This window comes from Calypte anna, chromosome 2 (assembly GCF_003957555.1).
Source record: "Calypte anna isolate BGI_N300 chromosome 2, bCalAnn1_v1.p, whole genome shotgun sequence".
NCBI classification, from domain to species: domain Eukaryota; kingdom Metazoa; phylum Chordata; class Aves; order Apodiformes; family Trochilidae; genus Calypte; species Calypte anna.
Window position 1 is genome coordinate 12,506,222 of NC_044245.1, and position 27,749 is coordinate 12,533,970.

At 38.5% G+C, this 27,749-nt stretch overlaps 1 protein-coding gene across 1 annotated transcript; it reads right to left on the minus strand.

Annotated features, from left to right (window-relative positions):
- Window positions 1-99: 99 nt before the first annotated feature.
- Window positions 100-27,277, minus strand: PITRM1 (pitrilysin metallopeptidase 1). The gene is made up of 27 exons (XM_030446498.1): window positions 27,179-27,277; window positions 26,738-26,840; window positions 25,874-25,980; window positions 24,792-24,943; window positions 24,247-24,361; window positions 24,055-24,151; window positions 23,429-23,589; window positions 21,922-22,048; window positions 21,118-21,206; window positions 20,421-20,549; window positions 18,723-18,836; window positions 18,202-18,298; window positions 15,011-15,145; window positions 12,998-13,136; window positions 11,777-11,893; window positions 10,473-10,605; window positions 9,629-9,749; window positions 8,740-8,816; window positions 8,248-8,413; window positions 8,022-8,122; window positions 7,014-7,134; window positions 6,146-6,217; window positions 4,736-4,848; window positions 4,070-4,195; window positions 2,687-2,832; window positions 1,094-1,196; window positions 100-499 (listed from the first exon to the last, which is right to left on the minus strand). The coding sequence occupies exons 1-27, from the start codon at window positions 27,223-27,225 to the stop codon at window positions 406-408; spliced, it is 3,102 nt and encodes a 1,033-aa protein (XP_030302358.1). The 5' UTR covers window positions 27,226-27,277; the 3' UTR covers window positions 100-405.
- Window positions 27,278-27,749: the final 472 nt, after the last annotated feature.

Below are 27,749 nucleotides of genomic sequence, written 5' to 3' on the forward strand. Positions count from 1 at the left end.
TACTTCGTGCAAGGTGGAATGTACTGTCACAAAGCTCCTCTCTATCTGTAGGTGGCTTATGTAATGGAAGTTGGAATTATCACACCAAAGAATGGAATCTGCTAGTATTAGAGACAGTTTTTATATATCCAACATAGACATAATTTCAAACAAACACCATTTAAAACTATGGAATTTTACACATACAAAAATAATTAATTTCTATAGTATTCATATGCAATTGGAGGAGTGAGTCTTCAGTAAAATATTATGGTCTGGCTTTGCTGTAACAGAGCAAATCATTCTTGCTCTCAATACTGTATGGTTAGAAAATTCATCACATAGTTATTTCAACAAGGACTGCTTTTAACTAGTTTGTTGGACACTTAAAAGCAGCGATGAATATTTAAGATGTTCAGCAGCAATTCATCGTTTGACCCATGAAGGATCCTTTGTGATATCTGCATTTTCTGGGCCGAGTACAGCTTGACCACGAGTGCTCTTCCCAACTGCAAGATACCTGCAAGAATTAAACAAACAAATGAGAAGCCTCTGATTTCAGTTATTGGTAACTGCTAAACAAGTTAAGAATTTTCCCATCCCAGGAAAAAGTATTGTTTGATACATATCCCTTGTTTGCTTTTAAGCATCTTTCAGATTTAGTGTTTTTCTCCCCCTGTCATCACTACAAGTATTTAAAGTCATTGCCCTTACTAGCCGAACTTCTTAGCCTTGTTTTCTTCAGTAGGGGAATTCTGAAGTCTGTACCAGCACAAAATGTTACGAGTCTGGAAGAACCAGCTCATTTGGCCAGGAACGGGATGTCTGAGTGAACTTGTTACCTAGAAAGTTTCTGGATCCTTCAAAAGTAAAACAATCTCCCACACACCCAGATCGCAGAAGGAATTTACCTCTGCTAAAATGGTATAAGCAGGATATAATTAACATTTCTGTCTCTAGGTTTCAAAATCAAATAGAGAAAGTAGTACAAAAGGCAAAGGGGTGAAAGCCCAGAACTTTATTATGGTAACTTTCACAAACTGTTTTCTTCTTCAGATTAGGTATTTGTTCTATTTTTCAAGTAAACATTTTCTTAAATTGAGCTCAGACTTACCTGTTTGATACATCAACTAGGTTATCACTGTTGACAGCAAAAAGTTGTTCTCTGTGTGACTGCTTCATTTCATCTGAAATCCCATATAAGAAATGATCCATTCCTAAGAAAAACAGAAACAAAAAGCCCTAGAAAATCACATCTGGATGGGTGTACCGGAATCTCAGTTACTGCTAAGTATGTGAACAAGTGCAAATTAAGATAGGTATGTTTGCTGCAAGGGAAGGACACAGACTATTGTTCTGAGACAGTATTTAACTAAATCAAATATCCAAGGTTGAAACTAAGTAATTTTCTGAGGTAGTAATAAGTTTTCTATTTAGGAAGAGACTAATGATATTCTATATCAGTCCTAATACACATGAAAGACAAAGGTTTGATAACCTTTTTGTACTGCACACAGAGATCTACATGCAAATGCTTTAGTGCTTTTTTAGAACACTTGCCTGCAGTATTTTAATACTAAACCTAATACCATGGAGCCATAAGCAACTAGAGAACTCCAAAACAATAATAAAGCTGCTTTTTTAATGCAAACAATTACCAGGGGAAAAAAGGCTTGGGAGGACAGCTGTCAATTAGTTCCATCTCCAGCCTAAATTCGGGCTGACTTTCAAGGTTAGATAAGGTTCTTCAAGTCCTTATGCAAGGCCCAATGATCAAAATAACAGTAATGTGAAGGGACAGGCATTTCTCTCTGCAACAGCTTCCAGAGCTACTGAACAATGTTCTGTTCATTCACTAGATTTGCTACAGCTCCATTTACATGTGTGTTCAAATATCAAAGAATATAAATCATTACTCTCACAAAACGCAAGTCAATATGTATGCATTTCACTTGCACTGGCACCTAAAATTGACTACTTTTGTTTTTAATTGCCCAGAAGAAAACCAAGTTCCATCAGCTGAAGTCAGCATCATTTTCAGTTTTCTTGTTTAATAATAAGTTAGTGTCAATACAATTCACTTATCCATGAGAGGAATGTATTCTAGTTTAGTAAACTTTGGACTGAAGGTAAGATGAGAATGGAGGAGGCGGGGGTAAATGTAAGGAAAGGAAAGCAAAGCAACGTGTGAGCAAACAGAAAAGATGTGAAGATACTACCAAGCCATCATAAGTATGCAGATATGTAAAGAAGATAACACCCTCCACCACAGTAGACAGACTTCTATGCTTTAACTTTTTCAAAAGCACACACTAGGGGTTAGACACCTTCACAGGCAGTATGCATACTTGTGTCCAGAACATGCCACTTAAACATTTTTTCAATCAGAAGACCAGTATTTCTTTTTATTTGCTTGCATCTAATGCCCTTTTGAAGACTAAAATTGTTTCTTTAATCCACCTTCATCTTCAGATGCGTTCAACAGACACGCAGGAACAGTATGAATACAAAAACTTCAGCAGAGAGACTGAATGTATGTGGTATTTCTGAAAGGGAGGGGAATTGACTCAAACTACAATGGTCATACATCTGCAAGGTACAAATATCCTATCCTGCAGCTAATCAAACTTTTTCTGTTATTTATGAACTATTTTTTCCCTTTAAACTTATAAATACTGGCAATGCTGGGAGGCTGGCAAGAATATACCTTTATCTGAAGGAGCTATTGGTGCATCTACAGCAGCAAATACTGCTAGCTTAGCTTCATCAATATCTTGCTCTGTGAATTCTCCAGACTTGGCCCATTCAACTGCTTTCTCAAACGTTTTCAAGGTGGCCAACGAATTTGGGTCTCTTGAAAGAAAGGAAGAAAGAAAGAAAAAAAAAAATTAATAACTAGTTTTACAAAATGAAATAATGCAATTGCTTTGTTCTCCTTTCATTTGTAACTTACTATGTGTCACACAAATATACACACATACATGGGGATTAAACCAAATGATAAACTTATTTTTGCTTGCAAAAAAGTGGTTTGGGGTTTTTTTTTTGTTTTCAGAAGAAAGAAGTTTTATGAACCAGGCACATTTGGAATTTTAGATACACCGAGTTCTGTTGCCTAAAAGTAATTATGAGGCAACGTGCAGAGAATTGGTATTTTAAAAAGATGGTAAACAGCACTATTTACAATAAAGCACCAGTTTACTGCAACAGTCTAGTAAGCATAACTGCCATTAAATATCAACAACAGTAATATTTATGATATGCTTTATCTTCTCCAAGTTGTTTTTCCCGCTACTCTTGTTTTTGCTCTCTGTAAAACAGGTGCAGCAGGTTAACAACTACTGAAATACTAAGCAAAACAAGCCCTACCATGTTTAAGTTTTACAGAGAGGCAAGGCTGCTCAAATTTTATCTAGGAATCCCAACCAAGCATTGTGCTGCACTATCTTTAGTCTACCAAAATGATTTAAGCTGGGACTCTAGACACATGACATTTTTAGTGGGGATTATAGCTAGTTTTTAATAACTGCAGCTGAAATTTCACCTGAAAGAAAATGGTAAGCATCAGTCTTTGGTAAGACCAATACCAGGTACCTGTTCTGGACTGGCAAAAAAAAAGAAAAGACAAAATAGCAATTCTAGCTTATCACCAGCAGCACTTTCTCCTGAATCTCTGATAATTTCACCCAGTCACCAAATGACCTTAGAGAACATTATTCTATTTACTGATCTCAAATTTAGAATAGGCTTGAATTCCCTTTTTTAAGGCCTCCTCAATCCAGGAAGAAACAAGAGAAAGGCAGTTTTGCACAACTCTGGTACTGGATAGTAAACACCTAAGTACAAAGGCACAACAGTTGCTACCAGCAGAGATGTCAGGCTTTCCCAAGGAAAGGTTGATCAACAAAACTGATAAAATTTAAGCAACTAATATGAACATCATTAGCACTGAATCACTTTTTTGTTATTCAACAGTCTTTTTATCTCACCTGATCTTGAAAGAGAGCTACAACTAATGCAAAAGCAGAGAAACTACGTGCAGTCAGTGGTCCTCTCTGTCATGAGAGGGAAAGAATTAACCTACAATTACCTGTAGGAGTAGAAAGTGAATATGCCATTGTGACTAAGTTTAGCACCTCCACCATAAGCCCCTCCTTTCTCTCTGATTTCTCTGTGTAAGAATTTAGCTGTCATCAATCGTGCAAGAATTCGAAGGCTGTAATGAGACAAATACAAACAGCAGAGATGTTACATGAACTAGACAACAGTAATACTCTCAGCCTTATAGGAAAGTCAGAAAAGATCTCCATTTGCAATTCATTGCTTCTCATAATCTACAACAGTAACAATACTCAGATATTTGATAACAGCTGAATAATGTGACACCATTTAAGAATGAAACTGCTTTGGAAAATTCCTTGACTATTGCCATTATTTCACTGTAATGACATACAAAAGCAGTCTCCTCAACTTTGTTATGTGCAATAGGATTGCCAGCTCAGACACATCCAAGTAGGCAGGGCTCTTTATGCAGAAGATAGGAGACAGCATCCCTTTGCTACTTAATCTCACATTTTCTGAAACAGGGCATTTCTGGACATAGCCATGCAAAAGTTGGTCTGTAAAGATTTTTTGACAAAAGCACAGCAGAGCATTTTCTACTGACAGTCAGTTTTCTGTGGTCATTCTCAGATTTTTCCATTTTAGTTGTGCTATGCAATGCATACAGAAGCTCCCTGCTGATTCTGTTTCCCACCTTGCGTAGTCGGCAGCCGTGTAGGGAACTGTTCGAATACATTCTCCAATATAGTTCACTGGGAAGGGAAGCACAAAATGGGTCTTCATCTGGCATGGTTTGAAAGTAGGATCCTAAGAGAAAAATGAATTGTTTTCACAGTTAGCAGAGATGAGACAATTTGTTCATCTGAGAATTCTGTCTTATTTGAGAACTGTGAAAATCTACCAAACATACAGACACACAAATGCTAAAGCTGCCACTTGACCTGCACTGCTATTACTGACATTTTACTTGTGCCCATGCTGCAAATCAGCATGTAGAATTGCCCTGGGCAACTAAAATACAGGGACACTGTACATCAGCTACCCACCCTCGCATAGCAGCTTCTCAATTGTGCAGCCCTTCTACAATTGCCAAAGACTTGCTCAGCATTCTTTCCCTGCCACGTCCTTACTTTGATTGAAACAAGTGTTCATAACTCTCCACTTGTATGTACATGTAAGTGTATGCTCATTGCACCATATTTCACTCCATCTAGTCAATTTTAGATATTGAAAACAGACTCAGAAATTAACTCAAAAAAAGTGCAAACTTTTTATGGACAGCAGTATCTACAAGAATTTCTGCTCAAACATCCCTGCAATAAACTTGATTTTTCCTTACAACTTCACTTCAAAACTTCCAGACTTCTTCATGTGTCCAGGCCTCTGCAGCATTTGCATCTGCATTTCTTCCACACACACAACACCTGCTTGTATGCTTATTTAAGCATGATCAGATCCTTAGATACCTCCATAGCTTTTAGGAGCCCATTTCAAAACTCCCAAGTCTTTCTAAACTTCAGAGACCAAGCCCCTTGCCCCTTGCTCAATTCCAGATGATTGGGCCAAGTGCAGCAGTGTAAACATTGCTGGTCAGCAAGCAAAAATGTGGGCTGAGCTCTCCCTGCTTTCTCAAAGGAGAGCTCAGAGTATGCTAAGCTGTTCTTATCTCCTTTGGCCTAACAGATTTTCATTTCTGTGTCACTGATGCTCTCCTGTCAAGTGTCATTCACATTCAGAGTAATTTAGGGAGGAGAGAAAGGAAATGAAGGGGCTAACTGGAAGTGACACTTCATGACCCTGGTTCTGAATTAAAAAACAAAGTAAGCATCACTTAGAAGAGACAGCACAAGAGAGTATCTACCTCCATGCATGACTGTGGAGTTAGCTACACTACCTTCATGCCAGAACTTAAGGGAAGATAACAAAAAGGGTGACAAAAGTTTGATTGCCAGTTTAAAGAAACAAAAGGGTGAAAGTGAAGGGCAAGTTAGGTTTCAGTGGTGTGCTTCTGAGTAGTAAGAGAATCTGTAACAGCTTAAGATGGTCCATTAGTGATCAGTAACAGCCCTGTAATACCAATATCCCCAACCACTAATGTACTTACATTCACTAGTTTCCTTGTGATCTGCAAACCAGTAGGCATTTCACTTCCCACAGGTTTGACTTCTGAAGATTTCTGCAAGAGATCCAGTCTTCATATTAAAAGATGATTTAACAAGTTAGACCAAGAATACTACAAATGCAACCCCTACCACTCAAACCTGTTTGAAAATATCAGACCATGTCTTCACAAATACTAGCAAATTACTCAATTAACATTTTATATTTTAATTTCTAAGCAAATGCCAAATGAACCTTCTTTCAAGAGTAAATTGGCATGGAATGACACCAAGAAACAGATTAAATGAGGCCCAGAAATTTTCTAACTACCATTTCCCTCAAGGGTAGGGAATTAGGAGCTTATTTCAGTCTCAACAGAAATTAAGTCAGATACACATACTGACAGAGTAAATCCTTTGTCAACTCTATTGAGCCAAGTACATTTTGTGCCAAATGTCCTGAACACTCAGATAATGAAATAAATTCCTATACAACTGAGAAATTGCACGCTATGCCCTACTTCCTTTTGGCCAACATTTCAAGTAAAGCTTAGCTAAAAAAGAAATTCTGATTTTATGCAACCAAGAAATGAAAAATTTCTTTTCCACATCCCATACAAAAGCAGTAACCTTAGGGCAAGGCTCAACAGCTGATCTACAGGATTACTATTTATTGTCTGTTGCACTGAGGTGATGACAGCCACTCTGGAAACACACATCACTTATGACAGAGCTGACTTGCAAATTTCTTCAGACATCTTTGTATGGGCATAGTATCCAAGTCCAAATGATCTCCCAATTGCACAGTGGTCTTTTACACAAGATCAAACCATTTTTATTTGATCCCTAATCACAAATGAAGTAATCTCTTACCTCAATCACGTGAGGACGAACAGGTTTTCTCTCCTTTTTACTTCTAGATATGCCCTTTAGAAATTTCTCTACTTCTTTAGATGCTTCTGATATCTGTTGAGGTGCTGCATTCACTGAGCATCTGTTAAAATACATAAAGTCTTTCAATATCTTGCTGTGTTTTCAGACAGTCCTTTGTAATTTTACCACTTTGTCTTTACAAACATTTTCTGCTAAATCATCAGAATATTAGCTCTGCAGTCAATGATAATCGTTATCACAGAAAAAGCCAAATACTCATAATCTAGTATTTGATATGAAAAAAAAAAGTAAAAAAAAAAATAAAAGGCCTAGTCCAATTGCTTTTCTTTTGCTTGTCCAAAACCCCTTTCAGATCTAAACCACAGCACTAGCTGTTAAACCACTTCTGTAACAGGACAGGGCTACATCAGAAGTTTTAAGAAGAAGCTAACTTTCACTGTACTCTTTCCTTACAGGCAGAATTGCCAAGGATTTGAAACAGTAATGACTTCCCTGATTTTATTAATCATTTTATGCTTTGTAAACAAAATTTTGGAACTTCTGTGACTTCAAATTGACATTTTTGGAACTAGTGCATCAGAAAATTAACACCATTACATGCGAAAAGACTTCAGAATTTTGCCTTCTTCCTTTTAGGAGAAAAAATTCCCAAACAAACTGGATTCTACTGTTACAATACAATATAATAGTATCTGTCTAATGGTCTTCTTTAAGGAAAGAGACAGATTTTTGAAGCCATTTACACACTTTGGCACAACAGTTGTGTATGAAACTTGCCAAAGGTTTCTCCTATGTGTTAAAAAATTAACAAAATATGCTATAGCTACCACTCTGTAAGCAAGGAGAATTTAAACTAATAACATTTGTGTAGTTTTTCCACAGACCTCCCATTTCATTAAGCCCCAGCACTTGAAGCACATGAAGAAACTCAGAGGCCGTGGCCTTTCTTTAACCAAAACGCTGTTTTTCTTTGTAGCTGGAACTTACCTGATGTTGTCACTATTTAATAAATACTTCTTAATGCGTGGCAGTTTGCGTAGTATTGGTTTAATATCAGACATTTCTGCTATTCTCTTCATCAACTTCACCTGTGCAGGAAATTAAGGCAGAAAGACAACAGATAAAGCCAACACAATGAATCAGTGAAAACAAGCACTGTGATTCCAAAGTCAAAAGTTTTGGGCCATGCTGCAGGATGCCATTAACTTCTCACCTGATCCATCCCACTGAACATTTCTTGCAGTTCTCCAGAAGGTGTAAGGTTTTTGCTGGCTCTGATAGAGGCATATAAGTGCCCACAGTCTGGAACCCCATTTGACAGCTCCTGGGCAGTCTTCTTAACCAACACTCTAAAATGTTCTTCCTCCTCAAATCGGGGGCTGAAAAACAGTAGAATCAGGTCTGCAGGTCTTATGCAAAAGCACACCAGTGGAATTTATAATACTGAATCATTCAACATTCCAAGTTCAAGAAAGAGCTTTTAGAGCTTTTAGCTTTGCTAGTTCTCCATTTAATCCACTACATAATCAAGTAAATGATCTAATACATAGGCTTAGAAACTGAGGATCATTCAAACTTATAGTAAAAGGAAATCCTGAAGTAGAATCTCTAAGAAATCGGTTTGAGGAAAAGGGGGGAAAAAAAAAAAAGAGAACCCCAAAACACATGCAAGAAAACCAAACAAATGAAACCAAATGTACTGTACTTGTTAAATATTTCACTCCATAAATGCATCATGTCTGGAAGATTTCTATCCAAGCAGAGAGATGAAAAGAGCACACCCTAAAGATAAAAACAAAACACACACAAAAATACCTTCACATAAGACAACCAAAGCAATAGCCTGAGAAACGAACAATTACTGCTTATGAAAGCAATGTGATGATGCCTCCTACATATCACAAACCCACTGTGATGCAGGAAATGACACTAAAATCAGAGTGGGCATGAAATATGATTCTTCTTCACAGAAAAAAAAAAAAAAGCCTGTTGATTCTTTCTTCTAAACAGCCAGCAGCAGTTCAGAAACAGAACTTCTTATTTTAAAAAATTAAATACAAATAAAACTGTCCTGGGGGTGCACCTTTCTGGAAAAGTCTCCATAATTCAATTCTATGATCCATGGGGAGCAAACCACAACAGCAGGCCCTAGCAAGTCTGAAATAATCTTGAAGAGAATCTTGCTAGGACTGGTATGCCCAATACTAAGAACTAATGATCTTGCAAACCTTCTGTGTTTCTGAAACACCTTAACAGTGACACACACACATTTACAGTAACCTGTATGTACAGCACTATACCATTCTGTACTCTACCTTTGCTACCAAAAATTTTTACAGCATTTAAAACTATGGTGACAGATGCTAGTGAAGTACTGCCTTAAAATGGATAACTACATCAAGCACTCCCCTTAAAGCAAAGTACTAAGTTACAGTAATTGTCAAATTTATCTATTACACAAAAAGGCACAAGTCCTGTTATAAACAAGGTTTTCAATGTACATTAGCTGACCCTCTACCTGGAAGCCCTGACTGACCCTTAAGTACAGAGTTGTTATTTCAAGTCTAATGTCTTGAAGTTTATTATTAATTTACCTGTTCATACACATCCAGGTGTGAATCATCTGGAATTATATGTGGGCTGACAGACATCCCACCAGTTTTTAGCTCTATTTTCTGGGCTTGCTCCCTGTAATCAAGGGCTCCACATCCCATCCTGGGGAAGAAAAAAGAAAAAAAAGGAGATTTATTTTTATTTGCAGTGTATGCGAAAACCAGGATTCATATGCCACTTGCAAATGAGACGATTCAGGCCAGTACTAATTCATCAGCTAAAAAACTTGGGACATAATCAAGCAGACATAGTTCTTCACATCTTAAAAAAGAAAATAATAATACACCAAAATTTTCAATTAATGCATTCTGGTAATTCAAAGTTACGTATTAAAATAGTGTGCTTTGTGTACAGCCTTGCTACCAACATCCATGTGGAACTAGGGCAGCAAGACAAAGTCAGTTTTTATCAATACAACAGAACAGATTCTTCCCAGCCCAGGTGACTTGTTCTGCCCTATGCAGCTTTTTTCCCCTATGATGAGGTCAGTGTTCCTGTGACTATGTGGTGAAATTAGACAGAAAAATCTATCCAAGTGAAAAAATAAATTTCTGCTTGACTATTTTTCATTTATACCAATTCTCCAAATCTGTTCAGGAAATGCCTGTGTTTACACTAGGGAACAAGACAATGCAGAGATTGGTGGGAAGAGGCAAGGAGTTGGCAACTCAGTGGGGAGAGAGAGGACAACTGCTTTTGCAGGACACCAACTAAAAAGCATTTCCCTTCTATAATAAGAACAGTTTAAGTTATTAAAAGCAGTATTATTTCAGTAAGCTGTATTACATCTTATTGCTTTAACTTCTAAGAAAGTAAACCTCTTACTTTGTAATGACATTGCAAAAGAGTGGCACATATGGTTTGAGCTCTTCAGGAAGTGTGTTCAAGCTGGAAACAGCTCTGAAATAAACCACCCCATTGGTTGGCTGAGCACAGTACTGGACAGGAATTTCATCAGCTAGGGATAAAAAAACCAAAAACAAACAAAAGCAAAGAATAACTAACAGCTTTCTACATAAACATATAAAAATGAAAATTTATTACAAGAACTTCATATTAGGAGTTATTTTTTGCTGGCACTTCAGAGCCACTTCTTGTTTAAACCCTGCACACTGTACTCAAAGCTGGACTGAAAGGTTTCTGTTATTTCTGTCTACAGTAAGGTAATGGATTCTTGGACAATTTTGAGAGAATTCTGTTGACAGAGGCCAACAGAAGGTAACATTCAGAGGTATTCAAATAGAGGAATGGTCATTTGTTTCTGATTAACTCAATTTTTCTCCCTTATTTTTTGCCTTCATCACCTCAAAAATTGCTGAAAGTCAGTTTCTGCACTGTACATGCTCTTCTAAGCTAGAATATATACACAGAATACATACATTAGAATTTTCACAAAACCAGGTAATTTTATTATCAAAATGATGTAGTACTTGACATTTGCTGGCAGATTTTGCAGGAAAGTGTCTGTTAGAAATACACTGCAGAACACTATTGCCTGCAAGAGTTTCACAGTAACAAAACCAGGATCTACAATTGCTTGTTTCTTATTAATCCAACAGCAAGGGGCCAAGGAGGGAGAAACTTGCACTGAAGTTATGAAGAAGGACAAGTTATTTGTTTAGGCTTGTTCTTGTTTTCCATGGCTCCTGTACATCATATTGTGATGGGTAGGGAGGGAGAGCAGAAAGGAAAGCTCACTGCACAAGCTGCCAGTAGTGCTGCACCCTGGTAAGTTTTTGGAAAGTGGGGAGATTGCTCAAGAGCAGCAAAGCATGCAACCCAGAGACTCCTCCTACTGTAAGGCAGGGCAGGCAGTGAGTAAGCAGGCAGGGAGCTGGCATCAGGAGAGCTACTACCAGACCCCTGGGAAGGGCAGGTGGCTCCTTTGAGCTGAGAACAGCCCCACAGTGCCCCTCAGAGGTGATGGCAAGAAGCATAAGTAGATACACTGCAAACCATCTACTGCAGACATGGAAGACAATGCAAAAAGCACCATAATGTATCTATGCACAGCAAACAGGGAGTACACGTGCTTTGTAGGGAGCAAAAAAAGAGCAATAGCTGGGCAAGCAGCCAGATAACAATCCAGCAGGTTGCTCTTTTGAGGTTGAAACAGTGGTTACACCAACCTGCAAGTGTTGTCTCCAGAACAGTGAATGGGATTTTGGGCTCAATATCAGACACTTTCAGAGCAGGGAGACAGGAGGTATCCTGAGGTTTGCTTTGGAGAGCAATTAATTCCAAACCTAGTAAGAAGAGAAGAACACCAGCTTGTCATTTTCATCTTTTAGTGAAAATACTGTCAAAACCTACTGAGGTGATGCAGACCAGAAAAACACTAAAGTCTGAAGTTTAGAATTTCAATGGATCTTTGAAATATTTTACTAAAACAAATGCTTCTAATTAATTATGTTGAAACAGCAAACAGAAAATTGTATGGTTGTAAATTCTCCTTCCAATCCCCCTTCCCATTCTTTTTACAATAACATGCAATTTAAACCCAGAAGAAGGGACATCTGCTAGCCTGCCCTGCAATCCAGCTCTGCAAACACCTACCCAGGCAACCCAAACCTTGCAGGTAAAAAGCTTCCTTCTAACCCACTGCCCTGACTTCTTACTCCAAGTGCTTTGTCAGTACCCTGATACAGCGAAATTGTTGTGTTTAATTTTACATTTCAGCCTCTTTCAGATTCTAGATGGTCACCTCGAAGTGCTCTCCAATTTATCTTTATAAGTAGAAAGTCCCACCAGATTTTCCATTCCCCTACCCTCCATCTAGTACCAAGTCTTCAGAAGATTAATGCCACCTTTTGGGCAATTTCTGTGACTCATTCACTGTTCTTACAAAATTAGATGACTGCCCAGAGTTTCCAAGTCTAAGTTATTGCCCAGAATAAATTAAATACAGCATTATATTTATAGTTAGAAAGGTTAAATACAAAATATTTTATAGAAGCATGGAGTAGACATCCTATGCTAAATAACAAACAGCTTCAAGGTAAATGGTGGAAAACCATCTATTATTTAGTGCAAGTTAACATGAGAAAAAATAAGCAGATCAATATTTTAATACTGTTTCCTTTCTTCTGCACTACTGAAGACATTGAACATGCTGGTTTTGAGTAATGGAATATACTAGCCACATGCTGTAGTGTAAAATCTGCAGTGTGTAGCCCCATAACACACACACACACACACACACACACACACACACAAACTTCCAACAAAAAATCCCTTTCAGAGCAGATGATGGAAAGTGTCTGAGAATGCAAGATATTCTACAGAATAGGATCTAAAAACCTGCATTTTTAAGCAGTTAACCAAATAAAAATATGAAAAAATATGATAACCTTTTTCAAATATTTCTTTTTTTTCTGCTTCAGAAAGAGCATTGACCTTTTTTTCCAACTTTTCTGCTTCCATTTTTGCTTGCTTATCATGGTAGTCTTCCTCTGGAGTCATTGACAGAGTCAGTCTATGTGGATTATCCTGCAGAAATATATCCCAAAACAAAGCATTATTAATTTTGAGGCCAACTTCCTCCTATTTTGTTTCAGATTACTGATTCATCAACAGAAGATAAAAAACTGTGCATCACTTGGCTGGCATATTACCAATGGTATCACAAACAGGCAATTTAAACTCTTCACTTCATAAGGAACAATCTGCTGCAAGGGTGGGGAAGAGAGGCAGCTTACCACAAGAACAAGAATGAACAACCTTCTGTAAAACTTTATTGGTATAGAGTCAGAATCCCTTAGTAGCCCATAGTACTTATTAGTTTAATTAAACCAAGGTTAAACAACTGTATATAAGGCTATAGGGCAGCAATGCCATAAGTCTTATCTGGAGAATGTTCTAAGATTGGCAACCTGGTTAAATGCAGGAGAGTTTCATTAAATACCTCTTTCAACCTGCCCAAGCTTGAGTGCATAAAGTGAATATATGATGCAAAACGTGCGTGCCTTGTCCTGCCCAGAGATGCTTTACATTAGTCTTGCTGCCAGAGATACCCAAGCATTAGGCAAGTGTCACGACTGCTGTTGAATTTCTCTGTTTATAACAGACTGTGGAACCTTAGTAACAAAATTATGCAAGCAGTTTCTATTTTATGTAACACAGGGAGATTACTAAAAAAATAGTGACCTCAAAAATTGCCCATTTCAAAGCAGGAGTCAAACAGCAACATCTGCCACTGACAGATACTGCCAAGAATTTGGACAATGTAACCGGATTCTGGTTTATGAGTTTATCTCCCTTGTACTTATGTGGAAAGACAATGAAAGCCTGATTGACTACAGAGTTAAAGAGGGAAATGCAAAATTAACCAGGCAGAGTAAAATGGACAGAATTCCCAGCCTGGCTTCCAGCCTTCCTGCTTTATTAATCTCCAGGCACGACGTACAACAGTGCATAATCTTACATTGTAAGAACTTCCAACTGTTCTCAGTACTTCCTCTTCTGTCATGTTTTTGCCACAGTCCCTCAGCAGAACTGCATAGTAAAGAAAATCCTAAAAAATACTGCACCCTTATTTCTTCCCTGCCAAAACCTTAGCAACTCCCCAATGCCTTTAGGGAAACAGATTTCAATTGATGTCACTGTTTCTTGTTGCCTGTCAGTACATGAGAACCAGCATTTTCTCACTATTAAACAGGTTGGTAGATACCTGTAATAGAACTGCCTTTCAAAACAACTTGGAACAATTTGATGGGAAAACAAAAACCCAACAAAATAAGCAAACAAAACAAAGACATTTTTGCACTGCTATCATTGGATTTTTTCTTTCTGGCATTAGCTAATTCAGGGCATTGCAACTATTCAGTGTTCTAATGCTTTTACCCATTTTAATTTTTCAAGTCCAGTAGAACGTATGGAGAGCCAAACAAGAGAAGAAAGCAATTAGCACTGACAGCAAAATTCAGACAACAGTTCAGTAAACATGAGGAACAGCAGAACAATCTTACTTAAAACCAAAGCCTTTTCAAAGAAAAAAAAAAAAAAGAGAAATCTTACTATGCCAATACTAAGGAATACATAACTAGGCCTATAATTCTCTTCACATCTGAACTTTTAATTAGGAAGTACCTACGTGTCTTTCTATAAGATCAGGCACCATAATTCAATTAAAAGGTAACATTTCATCAATGTTCTAATACGTGGGTTTCTAAATGTCCAATCACACAGCTTCTCATTCCACAAAGTTTTTACTTAAATCATTTAAAGTTAATACGCTTCATTCAAAAGCGCTGCTGTTCACTTACACTTAAAAAGTTATAAAAGATTAGCCTTCAGTTTAATTTTAAATATAAAATAGTGATTTAAAAATTAATACTGCAGATTTTTTCCATAGATTTTCCTACCTTAAAGTAAGTTTTAACTTTTTCCTGAAGAAATGTGGGATTTTCTTTAAGGCACTGCCTGAACCAAGAGACTTTATCTGCAATCTTGAGAAGTTCCACTGGATCCCCATCTTGATTCCAGCAGGAAGCTATATACTGCAATGGGAAAGAATAATTAGGCAAGTGGTACTATCCACTTGCATTTGTGTAGATGACAGCATCTAAGTTCCAAAACCACTTATCATTTATATTTGAATAGCAGACATATAATGAGTAGTTCTTATATATTCGGAGGGGATAAAACAAGCAGAAATCTTTGTTCATATTAAAACACTATTCTATCACAATCCTTCTCCTCTTCTCTCCATTTTTCTTTTAACTTTCTTTTACCAAACCACCTTTTATTTTTTTTCTGTATATCTTAATATTGTATTCTGGAAATCTACTGAACATTTTTTACTCACTCCCATTCAGCATAAAATAATTTTTCAGTCTAGGAAGAAAGGAAAAAAGTACCAGGCAGTAGAAACAAAGTAGCACCTAAATATTACAGTCTACCCATTTATTGTATCAGATGAGATGATGTATAATAAAATGACTCCAGTATGTAACACAAATGGGTCTCTGGAGAAAGAACATACTAAATAACCAGAAATACCTGCAGGATATTTCTTTTGGAACATTTCTTATTATAGTTTTATTCCCTAGTTTGAGACTATTGTTTGCTTAGATCCCTACTGAAAGCTCTTCAAATGCACCACAGGGCAAGAGATTAAAACTTTCTCCATTTCTACTCTGTATAAATGGGGAAAAATGAAAAAAGTAAAAGAAAAAAATCCCAAGATATTTGAAAGAAAAGGGTTTTAAAAGCATAAAGAAAACACATTCACTGAAACTGTCAAAACCATCTTCTCTCTTCTTACCTTTTTAATTACAAGCAGGTATCAAAAGCCTTCCAGACTTTTTCAGTAATAACTATTATATATTCTGTGGAAACTCTACAATATGCTTTAAGGAACAGTGTTATTTTAGAATATGCTTGAGTTAAGACTCTTGAGATAGGGGTAGCCACTCCTTATATGAGGCTTCCACCAGGTCATTACAACTCACTGCTGGTTCTCCATAAGCAACTTATCAAAGAGTGTTGTCCAAATGCTTCTTGAATACTGACAGGCTTAGGGCCACAACCACTTCCTTGGTGTCATGATTTAACCCCAGCCCCACACAGCCACTTGCTCACTCCCCTCACAGTGGGATGTGCCCAAGTGAGAAAAAACATGGGTTGAAATGGAGTTTAATACGTAAAGAAAAAGCTACACATGGAAGCAAAGCAAAATAAGGAATTACAGAACCATAGAATTATTGATGCTGAAAAAGACCTCTGAGATCATCAAGTCCAGCCTATGACCTAACAATTCCACATCAGATAGACCATGGCACCAAGTGCCACATCCAGACTTCCTTTAAACACCTCCTGGGACAGTGACTCCACCGCTTCCCTGAGGAGTCCATTCCAATGCCTGTTCACCCTCTCCATGAGGAAGTGCTTTCCTGATATCCAACCTAAACCTCTCCTGGTGCAGCTTCAGTCCATGCCCTCTCATCCTTTCACTAGTTGCCTAGGAGAAGAGCCTGACCCCTACCTGACTACAACTTCCCTTCAGGTAGTTTAGAGAGTGATAAGGTTCCCTCTGAGTTTCTTCTCCAGGATAAACAATCCCAGTTCCCAGTCTCACTCCCAGTCTACTTGCTGGTGAGGTGAGAAGCACTCTGTAAGCGCTACTCAGCAACAGCTTCAACATCCCTCTTGTTATCAGCACTCTTACCAGAACAAATCCAAAACATAGTCCCATACCAGCTACTGCATAGAAACTTAAATCTCTCCCAGCAAAAAAAAAAAAACAACAAAAAAACCCAACCAGAAAATCCTTGTCACTAAATTAGAGAGAGATGGTTTATCAATGGACTGCTTGATGGATAAGGAACTGGCTGGATGGAGGCATGCAATCAGTTGCCTTCAATGGCTCAACATCCTAATGGAAATCAGTAACAAGTGGTATCTGTCCCTCAGTTGTCTGAATTGGAGTCTGTATTGGGACCCATACTGTTCAACACCTTTATTAATGACATAGTAGGACTGAGTGCACACTCAGCAAGACTGCAGATATTGTTGATATGCTTGAGGTAAGGGAATGTTATCTGCATCTTGGTATGCATGAGAACCCGTGTCAACCTCATGAAGTCCAGCAAGGCCAAGTGCAAGGTTCTGCACAGGGGCCCATTGCCCCTGGGCTGGGGCAATGACCAGTAATCAGTACAAGCTGAGTGATGAATGAGCTGAAAGCAGCCATATAACTACGTCCCTTTCAGGCCCTTTTCAAGGTCAATTTCTAAAACATGACCTCAGGGAAGTGAACTGAAATATAACCCTCCTATATGAGGGTATTAATACCAAATACTGCATGGCTGGTCTGTAAAAGCATGAACTGTTTAAGAGCTTTCCGTTCTAGAATTAGGTCCTACCAGCTGACTCAACTTCAAGACCTGAAAATATTGAATGACTGAGATTACGTGCAAATATTTCATCAGACAGAATTAGTCACACAATCTGAAGACATGCTAGAGAGTATTGGCCATGTATGTCAGGTACATTTTGCCAGACCCTACTATGGAACAAATATGCAAATTTGTCTGTTTCACTGTATGGCAATCTGACTGGAAATCCCTCTTAGTTGTGCTTCTCCCAATTACAGGTCTTGCATTACCCCAGGGCTCTGCTTCTTTACCTAACTTTGTATGTCAAAGGAATGAATGCCTATTTGTGCTGATGAAGACAGAACACCTGAGAAAGTAAAATTGCTGCTTAGCAACTGAAGTTACTGTAGAGCAGAAAAAAAACAGAGGACAATGGAGAATGGGTGGCAGCAGGTGGCTCTAATTTATAAACTGACTGGACACTGCAGATAATGTGCCCAAACAATTTGCTGAATTCTCAAAGACATCGTGTTCTGCTGTGGAACATTTTCTGTACCAGCTTTTTTTTGATACAGCTTTGGTATCAAGAAAATCTTCAGGCCAAGCACTGAATTAGTATACATTTTCCTGAAATTAAATTACAGCAGTACAACCCTAACACAGGCAGTACAACACAGACAGTAGTTTCCTTATCCATCCCTAAAAAACGTCACACATGGGCACACATACAGACTTACAGATGTCAGGGCAAGTCCAAAACTTGTAGACTGATGCTTCAGCTGGATCTCAATTTTATGAAGTAGAGCTTCAATCCTATCTTCCTCAAATCCTTTCCTTTGGGAAGAAGTGATGAGAGAAGGAAACCATATCCATAAACACTAATTACTTTAAATGAAGTTATGAAATGAATTATAACACCAATAAAGGAAGCTCTATAACACAAGGTCTTACACAGAATTAAAATTGATATAAAATAATTTTATCAAGCTGTATCATTTAGTAAAACTGCAAATATCACCAAATGCCTGAAGGCCACACTGATGAATATGCTACAATAGAGGGAGTAGCAGATGCAAGTTTTAGGAGTATTGAATGATATTGCTCGTCTTTAGTGCATGCACTTTAACGCAATTAATTTTTAAGGCATGTTATTAAGTAGACACCTGTATTATGATGTGCCTATGTATTATTAATATTAAATTGTAAAAGACTGTATGAAAACAATGAACAGTATTCTCAAAAATTCACCATTACTCACTCAATAACTTCATCAACTGTTCTAGCAATTATCTGCTTCACAGTACCGATGTCTTTTTCAGCAATGCCCTGAAGACCCACACTGAAATAAGCTTCTCTTGTTGAGCCATTAAACCTAGAATAAAACATTCAACTCAGTGACAATTACTAGAACCTAAGCATTCAACCTGCCAGCAAAGGCAGAAGGGGGGAACATCCATTATTTACCACAGAGTTAAGAAACGGAACTTATAACCAATTTTTTGTTCAATTTCTGTAGTAGTAGACACTGTTAAAAAAGCATGACACATGGTACTAGAGAAAGGAAAACAGTCACAGAAAAAAAAAGAAAAAACAATGGTATTTTCTGTTAATCTTCCCATTCATCTATTAGTACTTTCAGGTAAGGAAGTCTGTTTTCTCAAGGTGAAAATATTTTGTGCCTGTAACATCAAGCACATGCATTCTATTTAAGCCAATGAATGGAAGTTTACTTTTAAATGTTTCCATTTAAAGCAGTACTTGTAAAGTAAGCCATGAAGGTGAAGTGTTCCATGCTTGTGGCATTTTCCAACAGTATTTAAAAAAAAAAAAAAAAAAGATAATTTTGTTCAACCTGTCAGGCAGGGTTATTTGAAATAGGTCATCTTTAGAGAGAAAAACTGACACTTGCAGAAATATAGAAAACCTAACAGTTTGAACCAATGCCAACAAACAGAAAACAATAGGTGCCCATCACCCCTAAATATCCTCTATTCCATGTCTAAAAATCACAGAACAATTAAATGGCAGACTCAGGTGTTGGAGTGCTGGAATACCAGTGTGTGGACTCAAACCTTCTTCTAGATTGATTCATCAGCACAGTCACTAAGGCAAATTATAGCTAAATTAACTTTACAGTTTAACACAGTCAACCTGGAGAAGGCTCGGCAGATAAAACATAGAACATCTGAAACAGAACTGTGTCTAAATATGGGTTTTTACTGCCTGCCCTGTGATAGTAAGATGTTCCCATGGCACTGGCACGCACAACAGGACTTGCAGGGAGCCTGTGCCTTCACACAGAGACAGCTGAAGCCAGGCAGAGCACCCTAAGGCATTAAAAACAGAGCAGTACATTAAGGTTTCCGACTCAAACATTCGAGACAGTCAATGGAGACAAAGGCACAGTTTATGTCATCCTCAAGTCTAAAATCAGGTGAATCATGTCCTAAAGTGCTTTCTTTCTGCTGACATTACGACACTATGATGAGCACTTGAGCCTAAAGCTGGGAGAAGAGAATCCACCCACCCTTAGTCTGCAGTGCAGAGCAAGCTCAGGAGACTGGCTGCAAAAGCTATAGTCTGAAAAAGGGTTGGCACACACACCCTTCTGAACTGAGGCAATGACAAATTAATAGCAGTTAATGGCAAAAAAAAACCCAAACCCACAAAATCACATGAATTAAGGTAATGAGGGTGTTTTAATTTACTCATCTTTCATTCTGATAAGCTTTAAACAGCACAACTTTGTTTAAAAATAGCTTCTGTCAAATTATTTTGACAAGTAAAAAATTACACTTGAGAATGCTTCACAGTTTATCAGTAGAAACTTCAATGTTAAAATAAGATTATTTTGGTATGAATTGCCTGTATGAAAGAGGATTTCCCATAACTTAATAGTAGCTTGTAACTTTTCCAATACTGGTTATAGGGATGAAACGTAAATTGCAACACTTACCCAACATCAGGAGAAAAATCTGTACCAACACCAGACTCAATTAAGGCTTTGTAAAAAGGAGAATTTGGCCCATCAACCAACAGTGAAGACAACAGGCTTAATGTGAATGTTTCAAATGTGTCTGTAATACTGAAAAAAAATAGTTGTTCTTAAAAAACACAAAGCTGTCAATACCTGACATCTAACATTACTGAGTTCACTTTAGAAGAATTACTGCTACATGAAGGGGCAAAGGAGAAATAATTGCCAATTATGAACAACACTGCACCAAACCTTAGGGAGCTAAGAGTTCTGGGTCTTTCACTTATTATAACTCGCAGTAGAACAAGTTAAATTAGGCTGCAAGGATAGATAAAGTTAGCAGTAGGGTCATACAAAAAAGCTGGCACATAGCAGGAAATTGAAGACAGGAAGCCAGCACCCCAAAAGCCTAATCCACTGAACAGTTCTGTAAGATAACAGCTGATTTTCATTATGTCTATCTGGTAAAGAGAATGACTTTAAAAAACCCAAAAACCCTCTGCTTATTAATTAACCTTTCATTTGCTAAAGGAGGCTTTGTCTAGCTTTCCCATGGTATTATTTAACTTAAAGTTAACATTTATGAAGAGGGATTAGGGGACATGATATTCACCTGTGTCTTGCTTAAAGTTCTAAAACAATTTTTTGATTCAGAACTTAATTGTGATACACTCACTCTGTTAACAAGTAGCTGATGCTGATAGTCGTCTGCTTGGAAGGATCAGCAGCAAATGAGTCTAAGCCACATGTGACACTGTGTTCTCTCTGTAAAGTATAATAAATTCTTTCATGAAGATTAAACTCAGAGAAGAAGTTACAAATAAAAAAATTAATGCCTGCATCTTCATAGAATCTTACTTCCAATGACATGGAATAGTTTTACATACTGGTGGTTAAGTTCAATATTCCTAAGTAAATACACAAATGTGGGATATTGAGAAAAACATGAGTGGTATCTCAATTTTTACAGGTTGAGGAACAGAGGAGCTGATGAGCAAAAAATGGCCATGATTAACTCTCTAAGCTGGATTTCATAGAAATGCTTGACCTTCAGGGCAAGCAAGAACAGGAAGCTGGGAGTGGGTAGGAAGAAGGGGTTGGAGAATGAAAAGAGTAATTTTTGACACCAGTCTGGAAGTTTAGGAACCATTAGATGGTATACCAATACTTGTATAAGTAGCTCTAAATGCTTTCCATTAATAAATGCCTCATTGCTCCAAATGCTAATGAACTTGGAAACTAGGAATAAGAAAACCAAACAAATGCACACCATCACCACATTATTGAAACTCACAAGTAAATGTAGTTTTTCCCTAGTTTTAATGACAAAACAAAATTACTTCATCTCATTTACACACAATTCTTAACAAAATAACTATCAGGCTGGGCTAAAATGTTACCCTATTACATTCAGCTTCTGCAGTTCCAAGATTGGACGTGCACTGTTTGTCTTTATTTTAATTTATTATTTTTTACTTACAGGCTTTTCCCAGAGTTTCTGTTTTGGGATGTCAGTATTTGATTCAATTCTTTCAAATTTTACCAACGCTTCCTCATGTATTTGTTTCAAATGCTGCTCCAACGGAAAATTACCGTAAGTGAAAAATCTGCATTTCAAATGAAAGATTGGGATTAAGTGTCAGATTTTACATGAAATTTACAGTAATTTACAGAAACTTCATGTGATTTCTAGTGATTCATTTCTATATAGGAGGAAACATGCAGTTTTCCATATATTAAAAACCCTTGGATCTGCTGGTAAAATTACTCAATATTTTTCAACATGTTTTGTGCTTTGGAGCCTAGAAAAAATAGAACTTGTTTAGTTGAAGCAATATACACTGGTCCAAAAAAAGAAATTTAGTAATTGATGCTAGAATCCCTATGGTTTAAAGTTTCAGAAGACAAAATTCTTAACGTCCACATAATGTATAAATATGATGATCTCCTGAGATCTATGAGCACAGCTGGGTTCTGAGGGTCAGCCTACCAAAGCACACTCCCATACCTAGAAGAAACTCTGCTGATTTCCACTGGACTGAATCATCTCAGGTAAATGTTAATCCCCAACTAAAATTTAAATGCAGGTTCAACAGAATCCTTGGGATTATTAAAAAAACAAAAGATGGTAAACTCACTATCACAACAGGAGTTATGTTCCATAAGTGAATAATTAGATTAATGGATTCACCACAAAAATCTGTTTAAAGGAACCAATGACACTATAGATTTTCCTCCATATAATCTTCAAGTAAGGTTTTCAAGCAAGCAAGCTGACTTTTAGCTTTTTTTAAGATGACTTTAAGATAAAAGACCTTATTAGTATCAACAGAATTAGTATCTGCCTTGGCAGTTCGGAAGGGACCTTAAATATAATCCATTTCCAAACCCTGTGCATGGGCACGGACACCTCCCTCTATGCCAGGTTGCCCAAAGTCCTGTCCAATCTGGTCTTGAACAATTCCAGGGATGGGGCATCCACAGCTTCTCTAGGCAACCTGTTCCAGTATCTCACCTGATACAGTAATGCGAGATGCAGAAGCCATTCAGATGTAACTTCTTTTTATAACTTTAATCTGTGTTGACTTCAAGAAGAATAGGAATCCCTAAGCTCATCTGCATTAACACCCTGGATGCTATTGCCAAATGCTTATTACTATATTCTACTTCCTCGTAATCCAGATGAGTTCAAGGTGAATCATATGTAAACAAATATCTCCCAAACAAATCCCCATAATCAAGGAGCAACACATGCTCTAAAATTCACCCATCTCTCAGTAGACCCTGCTTCCAATTCACCTTTTGCTTCTCTCCCTAAAGCAAATTCCTTGCTTCAATGCTGTCCCCTAGCTGCTGGAGAGCATAGGTTATTGAAGTTGCCAGTCATACCTATGGGAACACCAGATTACAGGTTTTCCCTCACAAAATCATAATCAGAGTGCTAACCCACTATATAATCAAGTAAGGTATTCAGAAATTTCAGATACCTGGAATTGCTTGGATGATAATGTGTGGCATGAAACTGTTTCAGCTGCTCCCAGGTAAGATCAGGAATACATAATGGATCTCCACCAGACACTACACTGTAAGTGTGATCAGGAAGGATTTTATTCTGCAGGTGTTGTGCATATATCCTCTCATTATCTGTCTTAAGAGGAAAACATCACATTTCATTAAAAGTCATCAAAACACATTTTAAAAATAAAAGGTGCTGAATAATAAAATCTTAGAGACTTAACTTACACAAGAGCTCCTCATCATATAAACATTTTCTTCTGTGGCCCTATGTATTTGGATAAAACTTGCTACACTATCATGTCAATTTAAAGAAAATTCTACAGTGAAATACACTAGCAAGGTGCTCTTTTATAAGTAAACAAACTTTCAACAAGCTAACTTTAAGAATAACAATGTAACACTCTTCCACCTCCATGACTTCTGATTCAAAGACCTGAAACAACACTTCTGGAAGTCAAATTCTCATCTTTATGGAAGTCTTAATTTTTGTAACAGAGGAATGGAAATGCCTGGTGCAATAATGCCATTGATAACCTCACACTTTAAGTCACTTTACCACATGTAAGATCCTAAAATAAAAATTCACTAAACTTACAAATGCTCCTTTCATTTCATTAAAAACAACTCCTTTGAAGACTAGAGGTGTCTGAGGATCAGCTGGGTTCTCATGTTCTAACCGCCAACCTTCTTGCCTGAAAAAATTGATAATAAAAGCATTGGGAGATTGAGGGTTTGTTTGTGTTCTCTAATTTGAGGTTTGCATAATCTCAACCCAAACACATCTTACCAGAAATCTAGTTGACGCAAACATGGAAAGAAAGCTGCATCCAAGTACACGGACAGGAGATTCTGAAAGTCCTTGGGATTTTGTGTTGAAAATGGATAAAGTGTATAATCACTAGCTGCATATAAATAAACATTAAAAGATCAGAATTTTAGAAAGTCTGAGATGCATCTTGACTTCATTTACATTTAATCTTTCATCTCTATAAGTAACTGGAAGAGAAGAAACATATATGACATTTTTACTAAGGAATACACATAAGTCCCATGCTACAATTATTTAACCATGAAAACTCTGCTTTTGCAATATATAAATAATTAAAGGTATGGTTGTATACAATTAAGATACATTTCCAGTGGGGCTTTCTAACTGACAAATGAACAAGATCTATTTTGTTGCCTTTCCTTGTTAGTTCTTTAAACTCTCACTCACAACATTCACACTTAATAATAATGTCTCTCCACAGGAAAATTAAGGAGAGCTAACAAACAGCTCTACTGCAATAAAATCTCATGCATTTCAAGTGGTATTATTTACTTTGGACTCACCTGTGAATGCATTCATGAAAGTAGACAGTGATCTGTTTAACATTTTAAAGAATGGATCTCTGCAAGGATACTTTTGAGACCCACATAACACAGTGTGCTCAAGGATATGTGGGACCCCAGTGCTGTCCATTGGAGTGGTTCGGAACTGTATACTGCAAGGCAGAGAACACAAGAGAGGACAAGGACTGCTGTTATTGCTGATGAGAATTCCCCCCACCTCCTGTCTACTCCTCCTATCTATGGGAACATTATCACTGTCCAGAAATTCACAGCATACAGCAGGATGCAGCATTATCAAGTTTTTAAGACTTGAGTGCTCAGCCATATCTGCAAAAACAACCTATACATTTCTGTATCTGGAGGCAAGACAAATGTTTTCATGATGTAACTGCACACATTTCTTTTTTAGCCAAAAGGTTCAGAAAAACTTCATGGAAGATTATGGTTAAAACAATTGTTTTATGTCTTGTAACTATAAGGTAATTTATCGGAAAGTCTCATTTTCAACTCATTAATGGAGAAGAGATGATGATAAATTTGTAGTTTAGTGGAGAATCATAGATATGGTCATGGGCTGAAGCAAATGCCAGTGAAAAGAGGCTGAGGAAATTTAGCTTCTTTAGCCTGGAGAAGGAAAGGCATTGAGTGGACTCAATAGCTGCCTTCCAAAACCTACAAGGAGCTTGTTATGAAGACAGGTTCTTTGTAATGTGCACGATGGAAAGACATAAGACAATGTTCACAAATTGAACCAAAGAAGTTCCAATTTATTATTAAAGAAAAATTAAAAATAAAATACCATTGAGAGAGTCATACATCAGGAAGAGGTTGCCAAAAGAGGTTGCAGAATTTTCACATGGATAAATATCTGAGGAACCCCATCTGAATTAAGTGCTAACCCTGTTCTGGGCAGCAGACTAAAGAGACCTCGCAACATCTATTTCCAACCTGAAATGAGGAAGTCCCACAAAGGAAGCACTGTTAGCTTTGGTATCACAGAAAAATCAAGTTACAAAGCTGGACTACAATTTAGAAACCACAAGGTCAAGATAGAATGTGCTATACAGGTATTAATGTTTTACCTGAACAGATTATTGGAGTCCTCCCGAGCCACATGTAAATATCTGGCTCCTGTACTGTCATGACTAAGCTTCACTGCAGTCAGAAACAGCTCAGGAACAGCAGTCACCTGCATTGGAAGAAAACATTTGTGTTACGGTGCGACTGCAACAAATAAGTGATGGATGATCAGGTTTTTTTGTTTGGTTTTGTGTTGGGTTTTTTTGGGGGGGGAGAAAGAAGTATATAAATGGAAAATAAAGATTAAAAAAACAATTAAAACACAGTACAACCAAAGAACTATGCTTTTCTAGATATCAACACCAGAACAATTCAATGAGAAGCATAAAGAAAATGCATGTACTCAAATGTCTGTGGTTAGGGCACCAAAAGAAAATTCAAGGAGCACATTTCTACCACTAGCTCTGTCACTAACACTTTTTGCAAATTATCTTTACTTTCTGCTTTTGCCTTTACAAAGTAAAAAGATGTTCTGCATATTTCAACTTCAGGTTCTTAAAGGCATTAAAAGCAGCTTAGGAAGTAAAATATTAGTTTAATGTCTTTCATAAAAAAGCACAAACTGAAGTTCAGTTACTTATCAGGACTTTTAGAAGACCACTCTGAATGATCCACAACTGCAGCAAAAACACAGGGGTGTTTTATTTACTCTAGAGAGGTTGTCTCAACAGGAACGTGTTAATGTTACCTAATCAATATGGTTGCAGAGTTACAAGTAACTACTGTACCATTTTTTAACTGAGAACCCAGAGCACCTGGGCAAATACTTAGCCTGTAAACTCCTAGCCTGACTAAGGCACGTTTGCAGCTCAGGAAAAACAGATCTATAGAAACCAACGGAGACAGGAACGGGGGGCGATGCTTACCTGCTCTACAGTGAACCCATGGATGCGCTCGCCTACCCTGTACTGCAGCGCTCTCTCATTAGCGGGAACGCTCTTCCACCTCCACGACTTCTGATTCCAAGACCTGAAACAACACTTCTCTAAACAAACGCGTCCTCACCAGCGCTGCTACAGCGCCGGGACGGGGCAGCCGCCCAGCCCCGTGTCCCGCCGGCCTCCGCAGCGAAGAGCTGCCCTTGGGCTAAAGGGGCACCCCGCCAGCCGGCACAGGGCCGCCTGGTCCCTGTCAGGGACACGGCACAGCCTTCCCCGTCCTCCGAGGGAGCCGGTAGCTACGTCGAGCCCGCCCAGGCCCGCGGCGGGTCACCTCCCCGGAGGAGTGCCGGCAGCAGGGCTGAGACCCCGCAGGGCTGAGGAAGGTCTACCCCACTCGCCCACCTTCAGCTCCCTCCCCGTGCTTACCGGCCGCGGCCCAGCAGCCCCCCGGCCGCTCGGTAGCGGCTCCACATGGCTCGGTGCCTCAGCAGCGGGCAGCGCCGGGCCGCACACCCCAGCCGGCGCAGGCGCCGTACCTCCGACCCGCATTGGCAGCGGTAGAAGGCTCCGCCCGCTCTGTGTCACCGGCCCGCCCAGCGCTGCGGTGGCCGAGAGGAAAAGCGGGGCCGTGGCTGGGACGCTCCGGGTGGGTGCATTCCCCCCCTCCCCGGGCCGCGGAGCACCCCGTCTGTAGAGCTCCGGGGTGTGAGGAGGCGGTGTGTCTCTGTGTGTCTCTGTGTGTCTCTGTGTGTCTCTGTGTGTCTCTGTGTGTCTGTCTGTGTCTGTGTGTCTGTGTGTCTCTGTGTCTCTGTGTGTGTTTGTGTCTGGGTGTTTGTCTGTGTGTCTGTGTCTCTGTCTGTCTGTCTGGGTCTGTGTGTGTCTGAGTCTGAGTCTGTGCGTGCGTGTGTGTGTGCGTGAGGGGGTGGGGGAGTGCTCAGCCCCTCGGTCCCTGGAGGGAGAGGCCTTGGGGGCCTCGTGTCCCAGAGCGGGACGCGGG

Coding starts and splice junctions, on each gene's coding strand:
- PITRM1 (XM_030446498.1), bottom strand. CDS start 27,225: ATGTGGAGCCGCTACCGAGCGGCCGGGGGGCTGCTGGGCCGCGGCCG. Junction 18,299..18,722: donor ACAGTTGATGAAGTTATTGA/GTGAGTAATGGT, acceptor TTCTTCCCAAAG/GAAAGGATTTGAGGAAGATA. Junction 11,894..12,997: donor AAAAGAAATATTTGAAAAAG/GTTATCATATTT, acceptor TCTTCTTACTAG/GTTTGGAATTAATTGCTCTC.